General features: G+C 41.2%; 1 protein-coding gene across 4 annotated transcripts in view; it reads left to right on the top strand.

Annotated features, from left to right (window-relative positions):
* The window catches only part of SORCS1 (sortilin related VPS10 domain containing receptor 1), a 467,090-nt gene that overhangs the window by 435,773 nt on the left and 12,794 nt on the right, over positions 1-18,523 (top strand). For all 4 annotated transcript variants that reach the window (XM_054729115.1, XM_008144286.3, XM_054729116.1 and 1 more), the window contains exon 24: positions 7,720-7,819. In XM_054729115.1, the coding sequence (XP_054585090.1) occupies positions 7,720-7,819 (100 nt within the window). The remainder of the gene's footprint in view (positions 1-7,719; positions 7,820-18,523) is intronic.

Below are 18,523 nucleotides of genomic sequence, written 5' to 3'. Positions count from 1 at the left end.
AAAAACCCAGCAACCAGAAGGGCGGAACAACCAGAGCGACTGGAACAACTGGTAGCTGTTAAGCACACTGTGGCAGCCATCCAGCCTGATCTGGGCCCCGATTAGGTCCCCCTCCCTCCCACCCCCAGCTGGCCAGCCAACTGCCTGCAGCCCCTCCCCCCCCCTACTGACCAGGCCCAATGGGCCCCCATCAGGGCAGGCTGGCTGGACCCCACCCATGCACAGATTTGTGCACCAGGCCTCTAGTTGTTTATAAAAGGTACAAATTTTGTACAGATCATGAATCCTCTTTATCATACTATGTTAAGATGATGACCTAATGTGTGCTGATAACAAATGAGTAATATCAGTTCCAGGCAACCTCCACTGAATATTTGGGCTTCATTTCCTCCTCATGTCCACCACCTCTGGAATATTAATGTATCTCTGTGTGTGTTTGTGTCTCTGTGTATCTCTGTGTGTTTCTCTCCTACCTGTCCCCTTTACTTCCTCCCACCCCTCCTTTTAACTTCAAGTCTCTCCAATCTCTGTAGTGGATATTATTATGATGTTGCTGTTATGTTTCTCGTTCTTTTTCTCTGCCCAATGATCAGTCTTGGTTACACTGTTAGAAACTATATGACTTCAGTTTCTTAATTCTTTCTGGCCAATAGATTAAAGATAGGATTTCTCTGGGGCACTTGGTAAATATTGGCTTTTTCCCTCTAGTACTTGGAGCTTTTCCATTTATTTAGAATGAACCCATAACAACAACCCCAAATTACAGCATGGCCTACTTTCTAGCACACACCCTTCTTTCCCTTGTCACCTGGCAGAAGGCTCACCTCTGTCATTTTCTCCAGGTGCAAGTTATAAACCAGCTGTCATGGAAAGCCCTGCTGACCCCAACTTCATAGTGAACTGCAATGGAAGCGGGGGCAGCAGGTAACCCATCAGATTTGCATCTGACCTTGCTCAGCACCACCACTCAGCATCCCATCACATTCTACAAATTATTACCTGCACCTGCAATTTAGTTGGAGAAAAATAATGTATTATTTCTTATTACAGCATTGCAAATGAGAACCTAGCGGGAAAGGAGATCTGAGGCCTTTAGGTCCTCCTCTTCCTGACTGTCCATAAAGTCCAGATCATAATCTTTGCAAGTATGGGATAGTACAGGTGTAGAGCCAGCAAATTCCATAGCCACCACATCATCTGTGCATCTCTGTTTCTCATTCTTTCCATTTTTCTCTGAAAGTATAATTCATTCTAGATGTTTCCTTGGGGGAACATGTAGAAAGTAGAGGGGTAAGTTCTGTGAAACTTCTTTCACTTGTGTAAGAATATATCTTGCTTTGACTGTCTGTTTTCTCTGGAATCTTGAAAGCTGGGGGATGGTCCCCAGGTAGCCTGGGACCAGGTATTAATAAAACATTAATCAGAAACCTGATGGCAGCCATCGTCTTTGAAGGCTGTGTGACTTAGCATTTGACACATATATAGGGAGTCCAACTATTTTATTAGAAAGAGCACAGGTTTGGAGAAATGTAAACCAGGTTTCTCATTTCAGCTCTGATAGTCATTGCTTCTGTTTTATAAATGAAGAAAATGGGACCAGAAAAGTTCAATAATTCAGCCAAAGAAACATCCATCTCAGAGGGTGTTTGGGATATCATTAAAGAAATGATATCGCAAGGTACTTGTCCTATAGTGGATGTCCAGTATTGCTAAATGGACGGTGGTTAGGTTTATGAGGAGAAAATATAGCAAGTTTAAAAATAATTTAAGACTACTTGATACAGTCAGGGCATGTATTGGAAGAAAGAGGATGGTGGGAGTAAGGGGAAAAAGATTAATGAATGAAATTACACGAGAGAACAAGGTCAGTAAGAAACAGAAAGAACATGTATGAATGACTATACTGGAGTGAGGATGACACATCTAAGTCATCATGCAGATTTATAGCATTAAAGGAAAACAAAGTACCAAGCCAGAGATTGTAACTCTGTTTAAGAAATTTGCCAGTGTTTCAGCCTCATTCAGGGCTCAAACTAAACTAAATACAGCAACCAAACAAATGCCAAAATAAGCACATGAGATCAGTTTCTTAGTTGGGGAGAATAGTGGTATCCTGATGAAAGGGGGCAGTAATGAGATCAACATATAAAACTGGCCAGGTGTCAAGCACCTGAGAAACATGGGCTGCCCATCAGAAACCTGGAGTTTTCCTCCAAAGAGGGGTCCTTTGACCCTTCTCTCTGACTCAGTGGCTTTAAAATGAAGGAATGCAGGCCCCAAGGTGGAGGTGTGACTTGCCTGAGGTGAAACAACTCTTATATTTCTGTTTCTGCAACTGAGTCTCCCGTCTAGTGCTCTCCTACTCCCCACATTCCATGCTACAGACTTGGATTTGGATACCACTTACTTCCGTGGATCCAGAAATACCAAGGCTGATGCACTATACTAGGAAATGAATGAGATATGTTTTGCATTTGTGTGTGTGTTTCTGAATGCAATTAACAGCTATCCAATTCAAACACACTGAAGGGAAAAAGTGAAGTTATGAGCTTATTTAGTTGAGAAATCTAAGGCTATGGTTCAGGCATGGGTGAATTCTGGGTCACTCAGAAGTGTCATCAAATTACTCCTCTTCCCCTCTCCCTCTTTTTTCTATCCCTGTTCTTTGCTGCCACATGGGAAGTCTGCCTAAGAATGAAGCTAACACTTAGGAAAGCAAGAGTGGCCATAGGCACTCCCAGCTGCTATTGAGTCAGCTGTTAATCCCATCCAGCGCCACCTGATTGCATCATGAGAGCCCAGGTTGACAATTCCCACTGGCCTGACTTGGGTCAAGTGGACACCTATCTCTTAACTCGCCCAATGGTCAGAGGGATAGAGTGTGCCAACTCTGATGGGTTATACCCTCCCTGGATCAGGGATGTAGGTGGAGGGGGCTCCTAAATCAAGGACTAAGATAATAAAGGACTTGGTTCTTTAAGGAAAAGCATAGTAAGAAGGAAGGAACACTGGGCAGGCCAAATCAACTGACTCCCTCTGCAGTAAGTTATACAGAAATTTTAAATGAATTCAAAGCCAAATCAAACAAAAGGATCCCCTGCCTCCTATTTGAAGGCTGTACTCTGAATCCCAGATGGAACTTGGGAAGGACTGACCTTATCCCTCCTCTTAATGCCCTGGCCCCTTTCTTGTAAAGATACAGCATAGGACCCCCCAGCAGGGGAAGAAGTGGGACTCCGGCCAGATGGACCCTGGAGACTGTAAGGACAGGGCCTCAGCAAAGGGCTCCTGCCTCTCCTCCTTTAGCTTCCTCTAACAGCATTCCCAGGGGAGAGGGATGATGGCTTAGACTAAGCTATCTTTTCTGTGAAATAAATTGAAAATCCCCTCGCAGTGAGAAGTACTTGACCTTGTTATCAAGTAACGTGGGCCGGGTTAATCAAGTGACCTCTGTCTGGGAGGGTTCCACCCGCCTTGATTTCAGATTTCCAGTGAGTGAGGAGAAGCTGGCTTGCCCTTTGCTGGCCTCATCAGGGACAGCACATTCTGCTATCCTGAGGCCAGCTGCTCAGATGTAGAGCAGTCCTTCCCCTCCAGAGGTAAGCTGATTTGTGTCTGGCTTCCCTGGAGGGAGGAAAGAGCATCCTGCTCTATCAAGGTTGTTTGGGGTGCTTTGCTGGAGAGATAGGGAACCTTCAGGTTCTTTTGAAGAATCTGTAGAGGGCATGAAAACACTTAAAAGGAAGAAAACGACTATGGGAAAAATGTCAACCACCAACAATGTATTGGCTCCTCAGTTGTTTGGGTTCTCATAAACACTTGACCACAGATGCAGAGTCTAAGATTCAGGGAAAGGAAAGGTGCCTCTGAAAATGGAACAGTTTATTGGTAGCACTTTAAGGAAGTAAACATTTACTCTGGAATATAATTCATAAACTCATACAATTTTTTATATGCCCACAGAGTCTACTTTGTCTGGATTTATTAATGTGGGGAGTTGAACCATAGAAATACCCTGGAGTTCACAGGACGATCATTAAAGCAAGAAACTATAACTAAAAGTAGAGTAGGTAAGAGTTGGCCCAAAAGTAACATGGAAAAAGGAGACCGAGCTTAGAGGTGGTTCTGAGGAGTATGAGAGGAGGAAGTGTGTATGGCCAATCTATTTCTTCCTTATATCACCCAGGAAACTTCTTAGGCACTTTCATCACACTGATTATTTTGGGCTTAGAAAGAATGGAAATAGATGAGCTGGTATTAACTAGAATTGGTATTTGGCTGCATTGCTTTCCCCACTAATTGTATGAGTTGGGGAAGATCTTCCTCTGTTGAATCTAAAAGAAAGATTCTTCAATTGCTAGTTGAAGGGAACTTAATAATGTGACAGAATCAAGATTGATTGAGTAGGTCAGCTCCAAGGTCATTCCAGGCACATCCCTCTTTAAATATGGCACCAGGATGCTATTTATATTTAGTAAGGTTTCCATTCCTTCTACCAACTTCAGAGATAAGCACTAGTATTTTAGCCCAATGTAGCTTTGGCATTGATAAGTCTGCTAAAGCCCCTTTTGAATCTATAGTTTCACATTTACCACTTCTTTGCATTACATGTTTTATAAATTTATCAACTGCTTTGTTGTCCTTCTACTTCTCTTTTTTCATGTTTCGGTGTTTGACACTACCATTCTAATAGTCTGAGTCTGTATTTGCCCCCAGTTTGTTTTATTAAAATGGTTTAGATGTTGAATGTGTTCTTTGTGCAGTAACCATCACCATTATTGACTACATATTCCCAGCTCCCTGACTTCTGGATACACGGTAGGGTTGTTCCCACAATTCTCTTCCATGGGCAGACCCATGTGACTAATTCTGGCCAATGACTTGGGAGCAGAAGTGAGATGCGTCACTTCCAAGTTGAGGTATCCAAATGCCATCTGCAAACTCCTTTGCCCTCCTAGGGTGCTGTGAATGCAGCACTGAGGGGCGCTGCTACACCAGCCTGTATCCCTGGGTGATCAAAATGAGTACAGCACCACTGCCGACCTGCAGTTTGAGCAAGAAGGGCACCTACAGTGCTTCAGGCCCTGGAGATTTTAACATAGTGACTTCAGCCTCACCTAGCTTGCTGTCATTGCTACACTTAAATTTCATACTTTGTGAAGAAGATATGGAGAAGATTGGTGTTTTCCCTTCAGCAGGTCCCTCCCCCTGCATCCTCTTGAAGGTAGCTTTTTAAGTATTTTCTTGAGTCCCCACTGTCTTCTGAAGTGGTGCTTCGGGTGAAGTGTGAGTTATATGTGAATCACAGGCCTATTCTACCACTTGGCAGATGCCAAGGATAATAAGTTATTTCTTTGGTCATGATTATTTAGCTGAAGGAGAACAGAAAATGGACTGTGTAGGTCAGCAGCAGAGGGGCGGAGGGTGACAGAACAAATGATAAATGAGATTTGCTAAGACAGTACACTATCACTGGACAGAAAATAAAAGTAAATTTAACTTGCTTCAGCGGGTCCAATCTCCCAGCAAGCACACATTATTTCACTTGATTATCATGCAAGGTTTTGTCCTTCTCACCACACTTTTCTATAGATTCCGGTTTATTCTACTCCCTTCGCAGCCGAAGACTCTCCCAAACGCACATTATATTAACTGGTAAACAGACTGTGGCCATTCTGAGGATAAGGTTAGGAGCTGCTTATTCCCGTAGCTCATGCTGGTCAGCTGACATAGGACTGGAGTTACAAGCTGTGTGCTTCACTGGTGAATAAGAGATGGCAGAGTAATTAACGAAATATGTCTGTAAAACCTCCTAAGCCTGCCCAGCTCCTCCTCGTTCCAAATACCTTTTGCTCTCTTTCTTCCTCTGCTGGTTAAAAGAAAATGTTTCTCATGAAAATGCCCAGGGACTAAGAGTCATACAATATTGCAGTCTAGACTCAACTCTTCAAATATTAACTGGGTAAACTGAGGTATATCCTGTAAGGTCCATGTTCCTTTCCAAGCAGATACCAGCACTAACACCTGAAAGATTCAGAGTTAAAAAAAAACACAATAAAAAATATGCAATTGTACCAATATAAATTGTGCAATGCATAGATAATATACTTAAAACATATACATGACCATTGACATGATGAAAACAATAGAGGACAAACACTTCTGTAAGTGGCCTGGAAAAATATTTAAAATACTGTCAACAGTTTGACACTCATTTATTTGAGTAGAGAAGTACATGGTTCTTATTGAAATGATTCTTGTATGAAAGGTGAATTTTATTTAGCTTTATCTCCATGTATAATTTCTTTCCCGCAAATGATGCGTTCTTCATTGCATGTCCTTTGATACAAGTTTAATACATGAAACATACCTTTTGCTGTTGGATGATTTTTTTCATAGCCTGATTAATTTGGTCAATGACACAGATAAAGCCAATGATTTTTTCATAGCCTGATTAATTTGGTCAATGACACAGATAAAGCACAATGTTATAAATGAAAACAAATAAAAATATGGGAAGTTCGTCATATTCATAAGGGATTATCTAGAAGTATGATATTCTGATGAACTCTATTTTCTTGTTTAGTTGTTTATATTTCTCACGTGAGGAAAAAAACATTCTCAGGGATAAGAAATATATCACTTCACCTGGTTGAAAAAGAAAAGTCTCTGGCAAATACATATCCCCTTTTGTCCACGTGATGGACTCCACAACACAAAGCAATTCCTTAATTACTTCTAACAAGTCTTTCCTATTTGAGTTAAAACATTTTCCTATAAATATAAGTGTGCACATATACACATCTACATAACATCTAGATAAACATATATATTTTATACATACATGATTATCTATATTTCATATATATTTACACATTTCTATATGTGTACCTGTGTTTATTTCATAACCAAAACATTTATAATTGACCTCCACTCAAAAAGCAGGGTCAAATTCCTATAAAGACCTTACAAATTGAATGAGAAGAACAAGGTAGAGTGGGAACTGGGTGTTGCAACAATATAGAGAACCCAGAGAAAAAACATTCTTCAGTCTGTGTTAGAAACCCGCTCTCCCTGTAAACCCAGAGCATAATGAAAGATACCCAGTGCCCAGGGAAAAGAATAGCCTAATATAGAGAACAAAGCTATTTTCGATATAATTGTATGATGAACTTATTTTTCTGCATGGTTAGCCAAATGGAAACGTTAGAGAGGCTGAGCTTGCACGGATCCCAGGTGCTCAGCCACAGGTCACTGACAGTCCTCCAGCAAAGAAGTTCATCCGCAGGGCAGTCCGCTCTTTTACCAAGCAGAGGTTTCCAGAAGGGACTCTCAGCTTCAAAACAAAGCCACCTGACCCTGCTCACCTGCTGAAAGAATTAAGTGTGTCATTTCTGCAACTCAGTGGATTAATGTGGGCATGTAGGAGGCATCTGATCAATGATTCTCTCTCATCATTGATGTTTCTCTCTCTCTCTCTCTCTCTCTCTCCCTCTCCCTTCCTCTCTGAAATCAATAAAAATATATTTTAAAAAATAATTATTATTATTTCTGCATATTCTGGAATAAAAACTCAACATCCTATTAAAACTTATTTATATAATTCACAAGCATACTATTGGGAATGCCTTGGTAAATGCAATACTTATTTCTCAACACATTTGTTTATAGTCAGTATGGCCATTTTGGTGGCATTCACTATGACACTCCTTCTTTCAGATATCGGAACTACTGATCCACAAGCTCAACCAGAACTCGGTGCACTTTGAGCTGAAACCCGGGATCCAAGTCCTCGTCCACGCAGCCCACTTAACAGCAGGTCAGTTTGCATGTCCCCTGTCTTTCCTAGTGGCTCTAGTAAAGGGGAATCTCAATCTATCCTTTTATCATAACAAAACTAGATGGTGCTTCTCCTTATCAGAAAGGCAACAGAATAAAGTGCTTTTTCTCAGTCCTGGAGAAAACCAATAAAGATTCACCTAAATACATACTCCTCGAGTTATAGCAAGTTGCATCTGAACAGAAATCTTAAAAATAAAGTTAATTCTACAAATAACATTTTTCCAGGTCTTCCTGCATAGCCTTATTTTCAAATGATTCATGTTACAAATATTTTTGTTTAAAGTTTTGAGATCTAGTAGTCAGGGGAGATACCTGGGACTTAGCACTTGTACAGGGCTGTAGCCAGGAATTGAATCCCAAGTTGGTCATGATCTTACAAATTAACTAATGTCATTGAGTTCTTTCTTCACCTACAGAAGGTAAGAGGCAGAAACCCTCTTGCTAAGGCTATAGAGAAGTCTCAATGATAATGCAGGTAATCCCATGTAAATAGAAATAGCTGTCATTGGTTGTATTAATACTAAATCAAATTAATATTTATCGAGTACTTATTTTTGCAAAGTACTGTGCTGGTACAGTAGGAAATGATCTTTGTTCCAAAAATAAATACGATCTGGTTGTGATGGGGCAAAGTTTGCTGTAGCAGTGGTGGTGGTGCTCTGGAGCGGGAGGGGGATGGGCAGTGGTGGGGTATCTCAGTGAGTAACATGCCTATATGCTCAGGTAGAGTGGCAAAAGGAAATACTTAAGCACTTAGAGTTTTCAATCTTGCAGCCAGACCAATGGTTTTCATCTTGGCCCCATCACTGACTCATTATATAGAACTTGAGAAGAGTCTTAATTTCTCTGGACCTTAGACATGGCAGTAGCATCTATGTCAGTGGGATTGTGTGAGGATTATGTTAAATTAAGTAATGCACTTAGAGTAATGCCTGGCAGATAGTAAGCTATTATATGTGTTTTTCTTTTTACTCCTTATATTATTATCAAAGTTGTATAGGAATTGTAAATCAGAAATAAATTATACCCAGTCAAAATGATACAGGAAAGGATCTTGGAGAAGGTGGATGGATGGTTAGGATGAAATGCCAGAGATATTCTAAACACCAAAGACCAAGGAAGGAACATGGAATAAGTGGGGGTAAAGAGCAAGAGTTTCCAACTTCAGTCTCTGGTTTCCTGGAGACTCTGGAGGTGTGCCTAGGTCTATAGGAAGGCCAAGAAGCTTGGCCTCTTTTCTGCTTATATTGTATCTTTTCCTTATATTATGATTTCATATTTTTTTTGTTAAAAAATAGTCCCACAGCCTTAAAAGAATGACTATTTAAAACTCACTATTCCTTCCCATCTGGTGTGGCTCAGTGGTTGAGAGTTGAACTATGAACCAGGAGGTCATGGTGATTCCCAGTCAGGAACAGATTGATTCCTAGTCAGGGCACATGCTCAGGTTGTGAGCTCAACCCCCAGTAGGGAATGTGCAGGAGGCAGCCAATCAATGACTCTCTCTCTCATCATCGATGTTTCTCTCTCTCTCCTTCTCTCTTCCTCTCTGAAATCAATAAAAACAACTTTTAAGTCACTATTCCTGAGCCTGGGATATGGAGGTAGAGTGTGGAACTACACCAGGCTTGGCAGTGTGTACTTCCTTTGCTGGGCTTTGGGAAGGCTAAGAGACCTTTGAGCAGAGGTATGACCAATTCTGAGGGTCACTTGCAGAAGATGACTCATAAGAGGAAGGAGGATTGAGTCGGGTTGATTTGTTATTCTACAGCTTGCTATCCTAATGCATCCATTGAACAGACATTTATTGAGTGCCTGCCTGTTCTGAGCCAAGCAGTGTTCTCTGAATGGAACAGTCTCTGCCCTCATGAAGCTTCCATCACAAGGGAAAGCTGGGCAGGAAGCAAATTAACAAATGCCATGTTCTGAATGATATTGCTGATGAAAATGCCCTGAAGAAATGAAGGAAGTGTATGAAAGCAGAACTATTAAGTAGCAACCCCTAAGCTAGAGGTCTGCCTGTTTATCTTGGGGCATTTGATGATCTAAATTGGTGGTTTCCTACCCAGAAGGTTGACCGTTGGTCTTTGGTGAAGTGGTGACTGACACATGACTGTTACACATAGCTGGTTAAAGTGAATGAACAATGTCCAGAAACGTTATCATGGTAATAGCCAAGCCACTGACAAATTTTGTCAAATCAGTAGAAAGTAACTATTTGAAATTGTTTTAAACAGGTTTACTGCACCGACCAGTGTGCCTCAATGGTTAGAGCATCAGCCTGCAAACCAGATATCATGGTTTTGATTCTCGGTCAAGGGCACATACCTGGGTTGTAGGTTCGGTCCCTAACCCCAGTAGGGGCACATGTGGGTAACCAACCTATGTGTCTCTCTCACATCAATGTTTTTCTCTCCCCCGCCCCCCTTCCTTCCCTCCCTTCCATTGTCTCTAAAAATCAATGGAAAAAATATCCTTGGGTGAAAAATAACCAAAAAAAAAAAAAAAGGTTATTGGTTTATTTAATTTAAATGATGGTCCAGTATGTTTAGGGGGAAGACTGAACCTTATCTACTTCATCCCTTGGGAAGCCAAATTCGCTTTACAGCATGCTCACTTTCTAAATAAGCACTATCTTCAGGCAGTATATTTTGCTTTCAGGTGCCTTGATTTCTTAGGAAACACTCCCCTGTTATTTACCAGGGGCCTCTGTTGGAAAGGGGAGCATCACAGGTCAAGATGGAGACCTAACCTACTTTCCTAGTCTATAATTCTAGGGGCCACTAACATTTCATTTGTTTCCTCTCCCAAACCTCTCATCTATCAGGCATTTTATATGCCTGGTTTTTATTTACCTCATTGTCATATTACATTCCAAAGATGGTCAGATGGTCAGATCATGTTGCTGAATTTGAAATTTTACCTCAAATGTTTCTTAAGGATGCCTTCCTCTAATGACATCTGGTATAGAGCTGGGATCAAGATGAAAAATAAGAATAAAAAAGTAGGTATTTAATTGAAACTGGTTTGGCCAGTGGCTTGGCCAGAGAAAGGGATACAGCAAAGTCATCCATGAATCCATGTGGGAGAGAAAACCCATTCCCCATAGCAATGACGGGTTTATTGTTATTGGTTTAAGCTCCAGGTGGCAAGGAATAATGCAAAATTTGGAAGACGTAGAAAATTTCTCTAATTAATGTTCACAGTTTATTCCATAATGGGAATTTGGGGAGCAGGACTCAGATCTCTGGGAAGAAGGACCCGCCAAAGAGAGGGATATTTCTGGGAGCTCGGGTAAGCACACAGATTTGAATGAGAGCCCCCTGCAGTCTCAGTAGGTATGATGTGAGGTTGCCAAAGAATGAGACAACAGCAGCAACAATTCAGTTCAAGGCAGACGTCCAATCTTAAATGGGGCCAATTTGGATAGAGAGAGAAAAATATTTGACTTCCAACCATTGTGGCTGTTCGAGGCTCTTCCCTATTAGATTTGATATTAGGACCTTTTGGCGTTGTAATTCCAAACCCAATCAACTGGCTTATTGAGCTTCCTGTTATGACTGGCTCAGGGATTGGGGTAGATGTAGACTTATCTTTAAATAACTAGCTCCAGTTTGAAGAGTAAAGGAAAAGAATGTGAAGGGCTGCCTCAATAACTGAGTCTTGGAAACTTCTGTTATATTGAGTTTAGCCATGCTTGTCATAATAGTGTTAGAACTGGCGGTAGGCACAGGTACAAACTCACTCAGCCAGACTTCTATATACTAAAGACAATGTTTGTGTTAAGATTAGTATTTCAGTAATTGTGATAAAGAAGTAGAATATATGTGGGCCAAGTTGTCCGTTGGAGATTGTGACTAAGTTAGCTGTAACTGTATGATTTTTTAAAAACTATTTGAACAGGGTGGTAGAGTCTATCTACTGAGACTGGAGAAAGTTCCTTTGCACATAAAAAGCTTGGCATGTGGGGAGGGGGAATCAGTGCATTGAGACACTTGCCACAATTTCTTTCATTAAGTTGAAATGAACACATTTCTATTTGTGGGTAGAAAGAAACCTGGGGAAAAGAAAAAACAATGAGGAAGAGTATTTGATGCAGATCTTTTTCCTCAACTGCCTTTCCCTTCTTTCCTCCTGCAGCAGGCAGAAGAAAATACAAATTTAAAAAACAAAAAAGGCAAAAGGGCCACTGTTTGCAACATTTCATGTCTCATAAGCAGGATTGCTAATACCTTCCCAGGGACCATTATAGCACACTGCTGCATTCCATTAATTGCTCAGCAGATGTTCAGCAGCCTTCTTTTAAAAATGTTTGAGCCAGAATATGTTGCTGGTGAAAGAGGCAATGCATAATTTGGTTTGTCTCCAAGGAAAAAGAACTGTCTCCTTTCAGGAATTTACTAGCCTTATTTTGTGTCTCAAATCCAGCTCCCTGTTAGGTTTTATGGGAACACAAGGTAAGCATTTCCAGATACCTGGGTGTCATTAGAGACTGGGTTGAGTTTGTTTCCCACCGCCACTCTCATGGTCTTTTGGGGAATTCATTAACTTTGATATCTAAGCTGAGCTAAACTTTGTTTTAGCAGTCCTTGTTTATTCTCAGCTATTCCTCTGCTTCTCCATTTTGGTGCAATTACTCTTGAGACCATACCACTCCTGACAGATATGTTTCTGAAATTCTCGTTGCAAAAAGGAGAGGTGTGAGAATGTGTGAGAATGGGGAGAGAATGAGAAGGTGTTGTCGAGAAGTTTGAGGGAGGGCCATGGCCAGGGTAGCTCTCTTTGGCTTTTAGAACCTAATGGTAGCTGGCATCGATGTTTAGCAGAAAAAGGCTAAAATGTTACAAAACAACCCAGAGAGTTGGAAAAGCGAGTAGACATCTATCAAACTGGTATTGGACTGGACACACTGGTGTTTTGACTAAAGTGTACCTTTACTCATGCTATTCCCAACTGGACTATTTCTCCCCCTTCTCCATCTGTCTACATCTCCTAAGTCTATTTTTATTTTAAGGCCCAACTCAATGCCAACATGTGCATGAATCTTTTCTAGAGACCTTTCCCTGGATTTTATCTATCCCTCGTCTGAGCTCACATGGATTTTTAAAATCTTTATTGTTGCCATCATCATCCTTATCATCACTCTTATTTAACTTCTTAAGGACACAGTTTAGCATATCTTAATATTGTCTCCACCATGGTACCCAACAGAGAACTTGCAGCATATCAGGTGCTCAATAAATATTGCTTTATAAATAATTAGATGTATAATCAGTTTCTAAGTTGAAGAGATATATTCAAAATCTCATTCTCCCACTTAACTGCAGATTCAGTTTGTTTAATTTTGAATCTGTTCTATGAGATGCTGCTTCTTACCAAATTGATAAATGAATAGCCTAGCATTCATTTATCTAATCAGCATCCAGGGAAAACCCATCTCTGTGTTTTTCTTGTGTCAGGTACCCCTTCATTACATATTATAATCATTTATAGGCACATAGCGGGAATGGGTAGGTTGAAGGAAAATGAGAGTTCTGTATTCTGGAACAAGAGATTCCAGAGACTACAGGAGTAGGGCAGGCTTGAGGGGCTGTTCCTGAAAGAGACTAAAGCAGGTGTAACTTATTGGCTATTCTTTTCCTGCTCTGGCCCCTGAGGGGAATGTTTCCAGTATCAGAGAGCACCCTCACCTCATGACAGAGCTCAAGTCACACACCTTAGGGTGCACTATCCTCACTTTATCAGACAAGCTGCACCTTCTTCACGCCATTTGTGACATCTCCCTTGAGTTCTCTCTCATCCAGGCGTTTACCCTGGCCTTCTATTTATTCACTTATGTATATTATTTTGTACTTAATTGTATTCTTTTTTAAGAGCTATGATGTCATCTTAGGGAGAGGGTTTTTGTTTTTGTTTGTTTTTGGTGTTTTTTTTTTTTTTTCCAGCAAGACTCACAGGAAGGCTCTGAATCTGATGCAGAACATTTCATCTCTGTAGGCACTTATGGAAAAAGAAATGTGGGGAAGACAAATATGCCTTATGTATTATTAACTTTGTTGTTTATCATCCACGCATGCTAGTGAGAAACCTTTTGTTACTGAAACTTTGAGATAATAAAATATGATAAACATGGAAAAGGGAAGAAGGGGCAGATGAAGGGATTTAAAAAATAGGTTTGGGCAACAATCAATAATCCTTTCTCTTTTTTAATAAATTATTTACACATTTACAAGAAGTTTTCAAGTCAAGTGGCAACAGATGGTAATTTATTTGATGGGGGGCGGGTGGAGGGGAGGGGAGAAGAAACTTAAAACCTTGTTGATTCTTCTCTGGTAGAATAGATGAGATTCTTCATGAGAATAGATGTTAAAGAATGGGCTAGCATCCTATTTGAGAACATAAAACCTAACTAGAGTGATTCATACGAAATTACAAACAACATGCAATGTCATTTGCATTTCACAGAATTTATTTGTTGGGCAAATAATCTGAAACTTGGGGAGCAGGACCTCTACATAGAGGGACTAGAAGAGGTGAAGCCCACAGGTTCCCTGGATACATGTGGGATAAATGAAACCCTGTTTGTGGTAGGAAAACTCTTTATAACCCCGTGTAGGTCCCTGCTATGAAGATGCTGTTCCTGCGCCTAACTGCATCACTGTTACCTAGGAATCTTCACCAAAGCAGAGATTTCCCAGGCCTCACCGCACACACACCCTGAATGAGGATCCCAGGGAGTGATATCTGTAGATATCTTGGAGAGATATCTACAGTTTTAACAAGTTCCCAGAATGATGCCCATGCAGCCCGCCCTGCCCTTCACTAATCTCAACATTCCGGGGACAGAAATTCATCTGCATAACAAGGAAAGGGGCCCATCCATCTCCAGCAATAAATCTGATTTATAACTCAGGGCATCCAGTAAAGCAGAGGCATGTTTAAAAAAAAAAAAAAAAAGGAGTGGGGGGCTGTGATATTAAGTGTAGGAGGAAATTCGTCATCAACATTAAAATCTAATTTCTCGGCATATCTGGTGCCAACCTAATTGGCAGCCTGCGTAGACGACAGTGGGAGTAAGGGGAGAAAAATGAAGCATGTCTCCGGATCTGAGATATACCCCATCCATAATCTAGATGAATGGCAAAGGCCAGCCAAGCGCTGTGGCCATGAAGCAGTTGACAAATGATTTGAGTTGCACTGGAGTCCTAGTGGCAGATGTGCTTGGAGAGCCACGAGTTTTATGCAAGTTAAACAAATGATGTTTGCTAGATGCCGTTAATGTGCTAGTATGAGCAGAAAATGATCCATCTGCCTCTCACTATATTTCTGCATGTCTCGGAGAATGAGGGTGCTCATCAACCCTCAGCTTTTCAGTGGGGTCACTGCCCTTCTGGAGTTTCTGAGACATACGCTTTTTTTTTTTTTTTTTAATATATTTTATTGATATTTTACAGAGAGGAAGGGAGAGGGATAGAGAGCTAGAAACATCGATGAGAGAGAATCATCGACCAGCTGCCTCCTGCACACCCCCCACCAGGGATGTGCCCGCAGCCAATGTACATGCCCTTGACCGGAATCGAACCTGGGACCTTTCAGTCCGCAGACCGACGCTCTATCCATTGAGCCAAACCGGTTTCGGCGAGACATACGCTTTTAAAAAGAGAAAAGTTACTATTTCTCAAGGGAAGAGCCTCAAATCTCAGGTTGAATTAAGAAAAAAAAATACACAGTAACTGCACCCACCCCCTCCCGTCTGTCTAGCAGTTGTCTTGCGTAAGCCGTTCTGTTCTAGGAAAACTGTCCTTTGTCAAGGATATGTGTGGGTTTTTCATAAAACTGTTATCTCGGCCTCCATCCATCGTTGCTGCTGACTGGTTTAATTCCTTTCTCAGGTGTAATAAAAAAGATAGTATCGCAGAGATATTAGAGAATTAATATTTCCAGGCTGCCGCTGCTATCACTGGCTATGTTATGAGTAAATGTGGGAGGGGATAAGGAAGTCAGAATTCCAGCCTAGGTCAGGGTACGTTGTGAATCCGGTGTGAGAGTTTCACACTGAGGGAGACCCCTTCCACTTAAGGTAGAATTAACATTGGTCAAGAAGCTTTAGAAAATACAACATAATCTAAGCCACATGGTTATAGATGCAGATGCCAGATTGTGGCGTTGTGGAGCTCTGAACTGTAAAGTGAAACAAATTGTTGCAGTGACATTTTCCATTTAGGGATGCAATTAGTACTAGTGAAATTCTTCCACAGCCAATAAATTGATCTGTCTCTTTAGTCTCTGGTTTTCTTATTATTTACACAGTTGTCATTTACAAGTCTTTTGTGACTAAAGGCATGCTAATTGTATTTTCCCCAAAACTAAACACAGTTTTTTCCCCTCTATAAGTAATTAGGCTTTTTCACAGACACATAGACGCAGTGGCTTCTGCCAGTTATTGAGCGGTTGTGATGTTAGGATAAGTAATAACGGATGTGAAGATATCTAAACATATCCCCAGCCCCAGTGTGATTAAATGAATGTGATATTTTCATAAATGTGCCAGGGACCTGCAATGAGGTTGCTCCTTAGCTTCTAGCAGAGTCTGTCTTCACCATTTTCTGACTCTCTGGCCTCATCAAAGGGCCTGAAATGAGCACGGGATAACTGGCCTGAATTGGCCAGGCTTGAGGATGTACCTAGAAACTCTTGGGCAGAGGTGGTCAAGGGGGAAGGAGTGATCAAGATGAACAACTCATGGGCAGTACACAAACGTGCGTCAGGATAGAAATAAATGGTAGTTAGATGATACTGTTTCCCAAGGGGAGGGCAAGGCAGATAGTCAAGAAAAACTGGCAGTGAAAAAAGAAGGCAGGGAAATACATATAAAATATAGAGAAGATTCCAGAACCTAGGAAAAGCTACCTCTTAAACACCAAGTTCCTTATACCTAGAGTGGCCAAGACTGCTGGATTATATCTTCTGTGTCTGCATAAGCTTTAATAGCACCCCCTTTCATTTTCAAAGTGTTCTGGTTTAAAACATTTATGGTCATCGTACTTAGACCCTGCTACCCTACCAGTGGGGACAGAAGGCCAGAACAAGAATTGGATAAAGTAGAACCCAAAGGTGAGAATTGCTCCTTGGATATTTAACCAGTAGAAAGAGAAGAGTTTTGAGGAAAGAAGATATGCATAACCTATTGCTACGCAATCAGACACCTAGGTATTCAGTGGCTTAACAATAAGCATGTGTTATTGCTTATGAGACTACGAATCAGCTGGGTGGTTCTGGTCTGTGTTTATTGTGTGTCTACAATCAGCTATGGATTGTTGGGTAGGGAGCTCTATTGACCTTGGCTGGGCTGCCCCACAAGTGGTGGGTCAGTTGGATGTAAGCTGCTCTAGAATGGCGTCAGTTGGAATAATTAAACTCCCCTCCACGTGCTCTCGCATCCTTCAGCAGGCTTCTCCAGGCTTGTTCACACATGGCAGTGACAGGATTCTGGGAGGGGCAGAGAGAGAGAAAGTACTCAAGGCCTGGAAGCTCACAATTGGCATACCATCACTTCCATTTCATTCCACTGCCAAATCACGTTGTAATGTTAGCTCGGATTCAAGGGGTGAGGGAACAGATGTCACCTCTTGGTGGGAGAAGCTTCAAAGTCAAATTGTCCAAGGCTTGGACACAGATAGAAGTAGAGAATTGACCCAGCAATGCAATTTATCCATAGCCAGCTTGAGCCACTGTTAGCAATAAAGACATGTATTTTTGTGTTATGTTTTGTTTTGTTTTGTTTTAGTGACCCATAGAAGATAAAGTTCAAGCACACACTAAAGACAAGGACTGGATGTTTTATGAGTAGCAGTAGGTGGGGCATTCCATGTGGTACTCTCAAACCCAGATGCATAATTATGACCTATGGAGCTTGTTACATATTCTGGGACCTACCTCTCAGAAACTGATGTATGTTTTCTCAAGTGAACCCTTGGAAACTGCTTTTTAAGAAGTTTTCCACGTGATTCTATTCAGACAGTCTGTTAACTATACTTTGAGAAATTATTTACTTAGGAAGTAGGATTCTTCCTTGACTTTCATTCCTAGAAAACAAAGGCATCCTTCTCTTCCTGTCTGTTCATCATGGTGATAAGCTTGGTCTTTGTGGTACCCATGGTTGTTATTAGTTGGCCAAGTGACCTCAACATCTGGTGACTAGATGGTCTTAGAGACTTACCCAAAGTTTAGGATTAGCAGCAGTGCTTCATGAATCATTAGAGCTTCCCTGGGAATTCCCACTCAATCTGGCCTCCAAGATCTTGGCTTCAATTCAGTAGGGCATAGCCATCCTTAAGACTCCCCAACTGGATTGGATTTGAACTAGAGAGAAGGCCTATTGGCCAAGTGAGTGTGCTCTGAACATGTAAACCTTTCTGCACTCTAGATAATCTTTCTCTATATGCCAAGACCACCTCAATTTCTAAAAAAGATATTTCAGACAACATGGATTTTATGATATTCAAGGCATATCACAAAAAGCCTAGCTTGGATCTCTTTGGAGGAAAGAGAGAAAAAAAGAAAATCAAGCTGTGGCGAACTTGCTTTTGCAACTTTTTGATAGCACAAACTTCTGGATTAGGGATGTAATAACAGTTCAAAGTGTCAGGGTCATGGTGCAGATAGACGCTCTCTCAGAAAG

This window comes from Eptesicus fuscus, chromosome 17 (assembly GCF_027574615.1).
Source record: "Eptesicus fuscus isolate TK198812 chromosome 17, DD_ASM_mEF_20220401, whole genome shotgun sequence".
Classification (NCBI taxonomy): Eukaryota; Metazoa; Chordata; class Mammalia; order Chiroptera; family Vespertilionidae; genus Eptesicus; species Eptesicus fuscus.
Note: the sequence above shows the minus strand (reverse complement) of the source record. Positions and strands in the feature narration are given on the sequence as shown.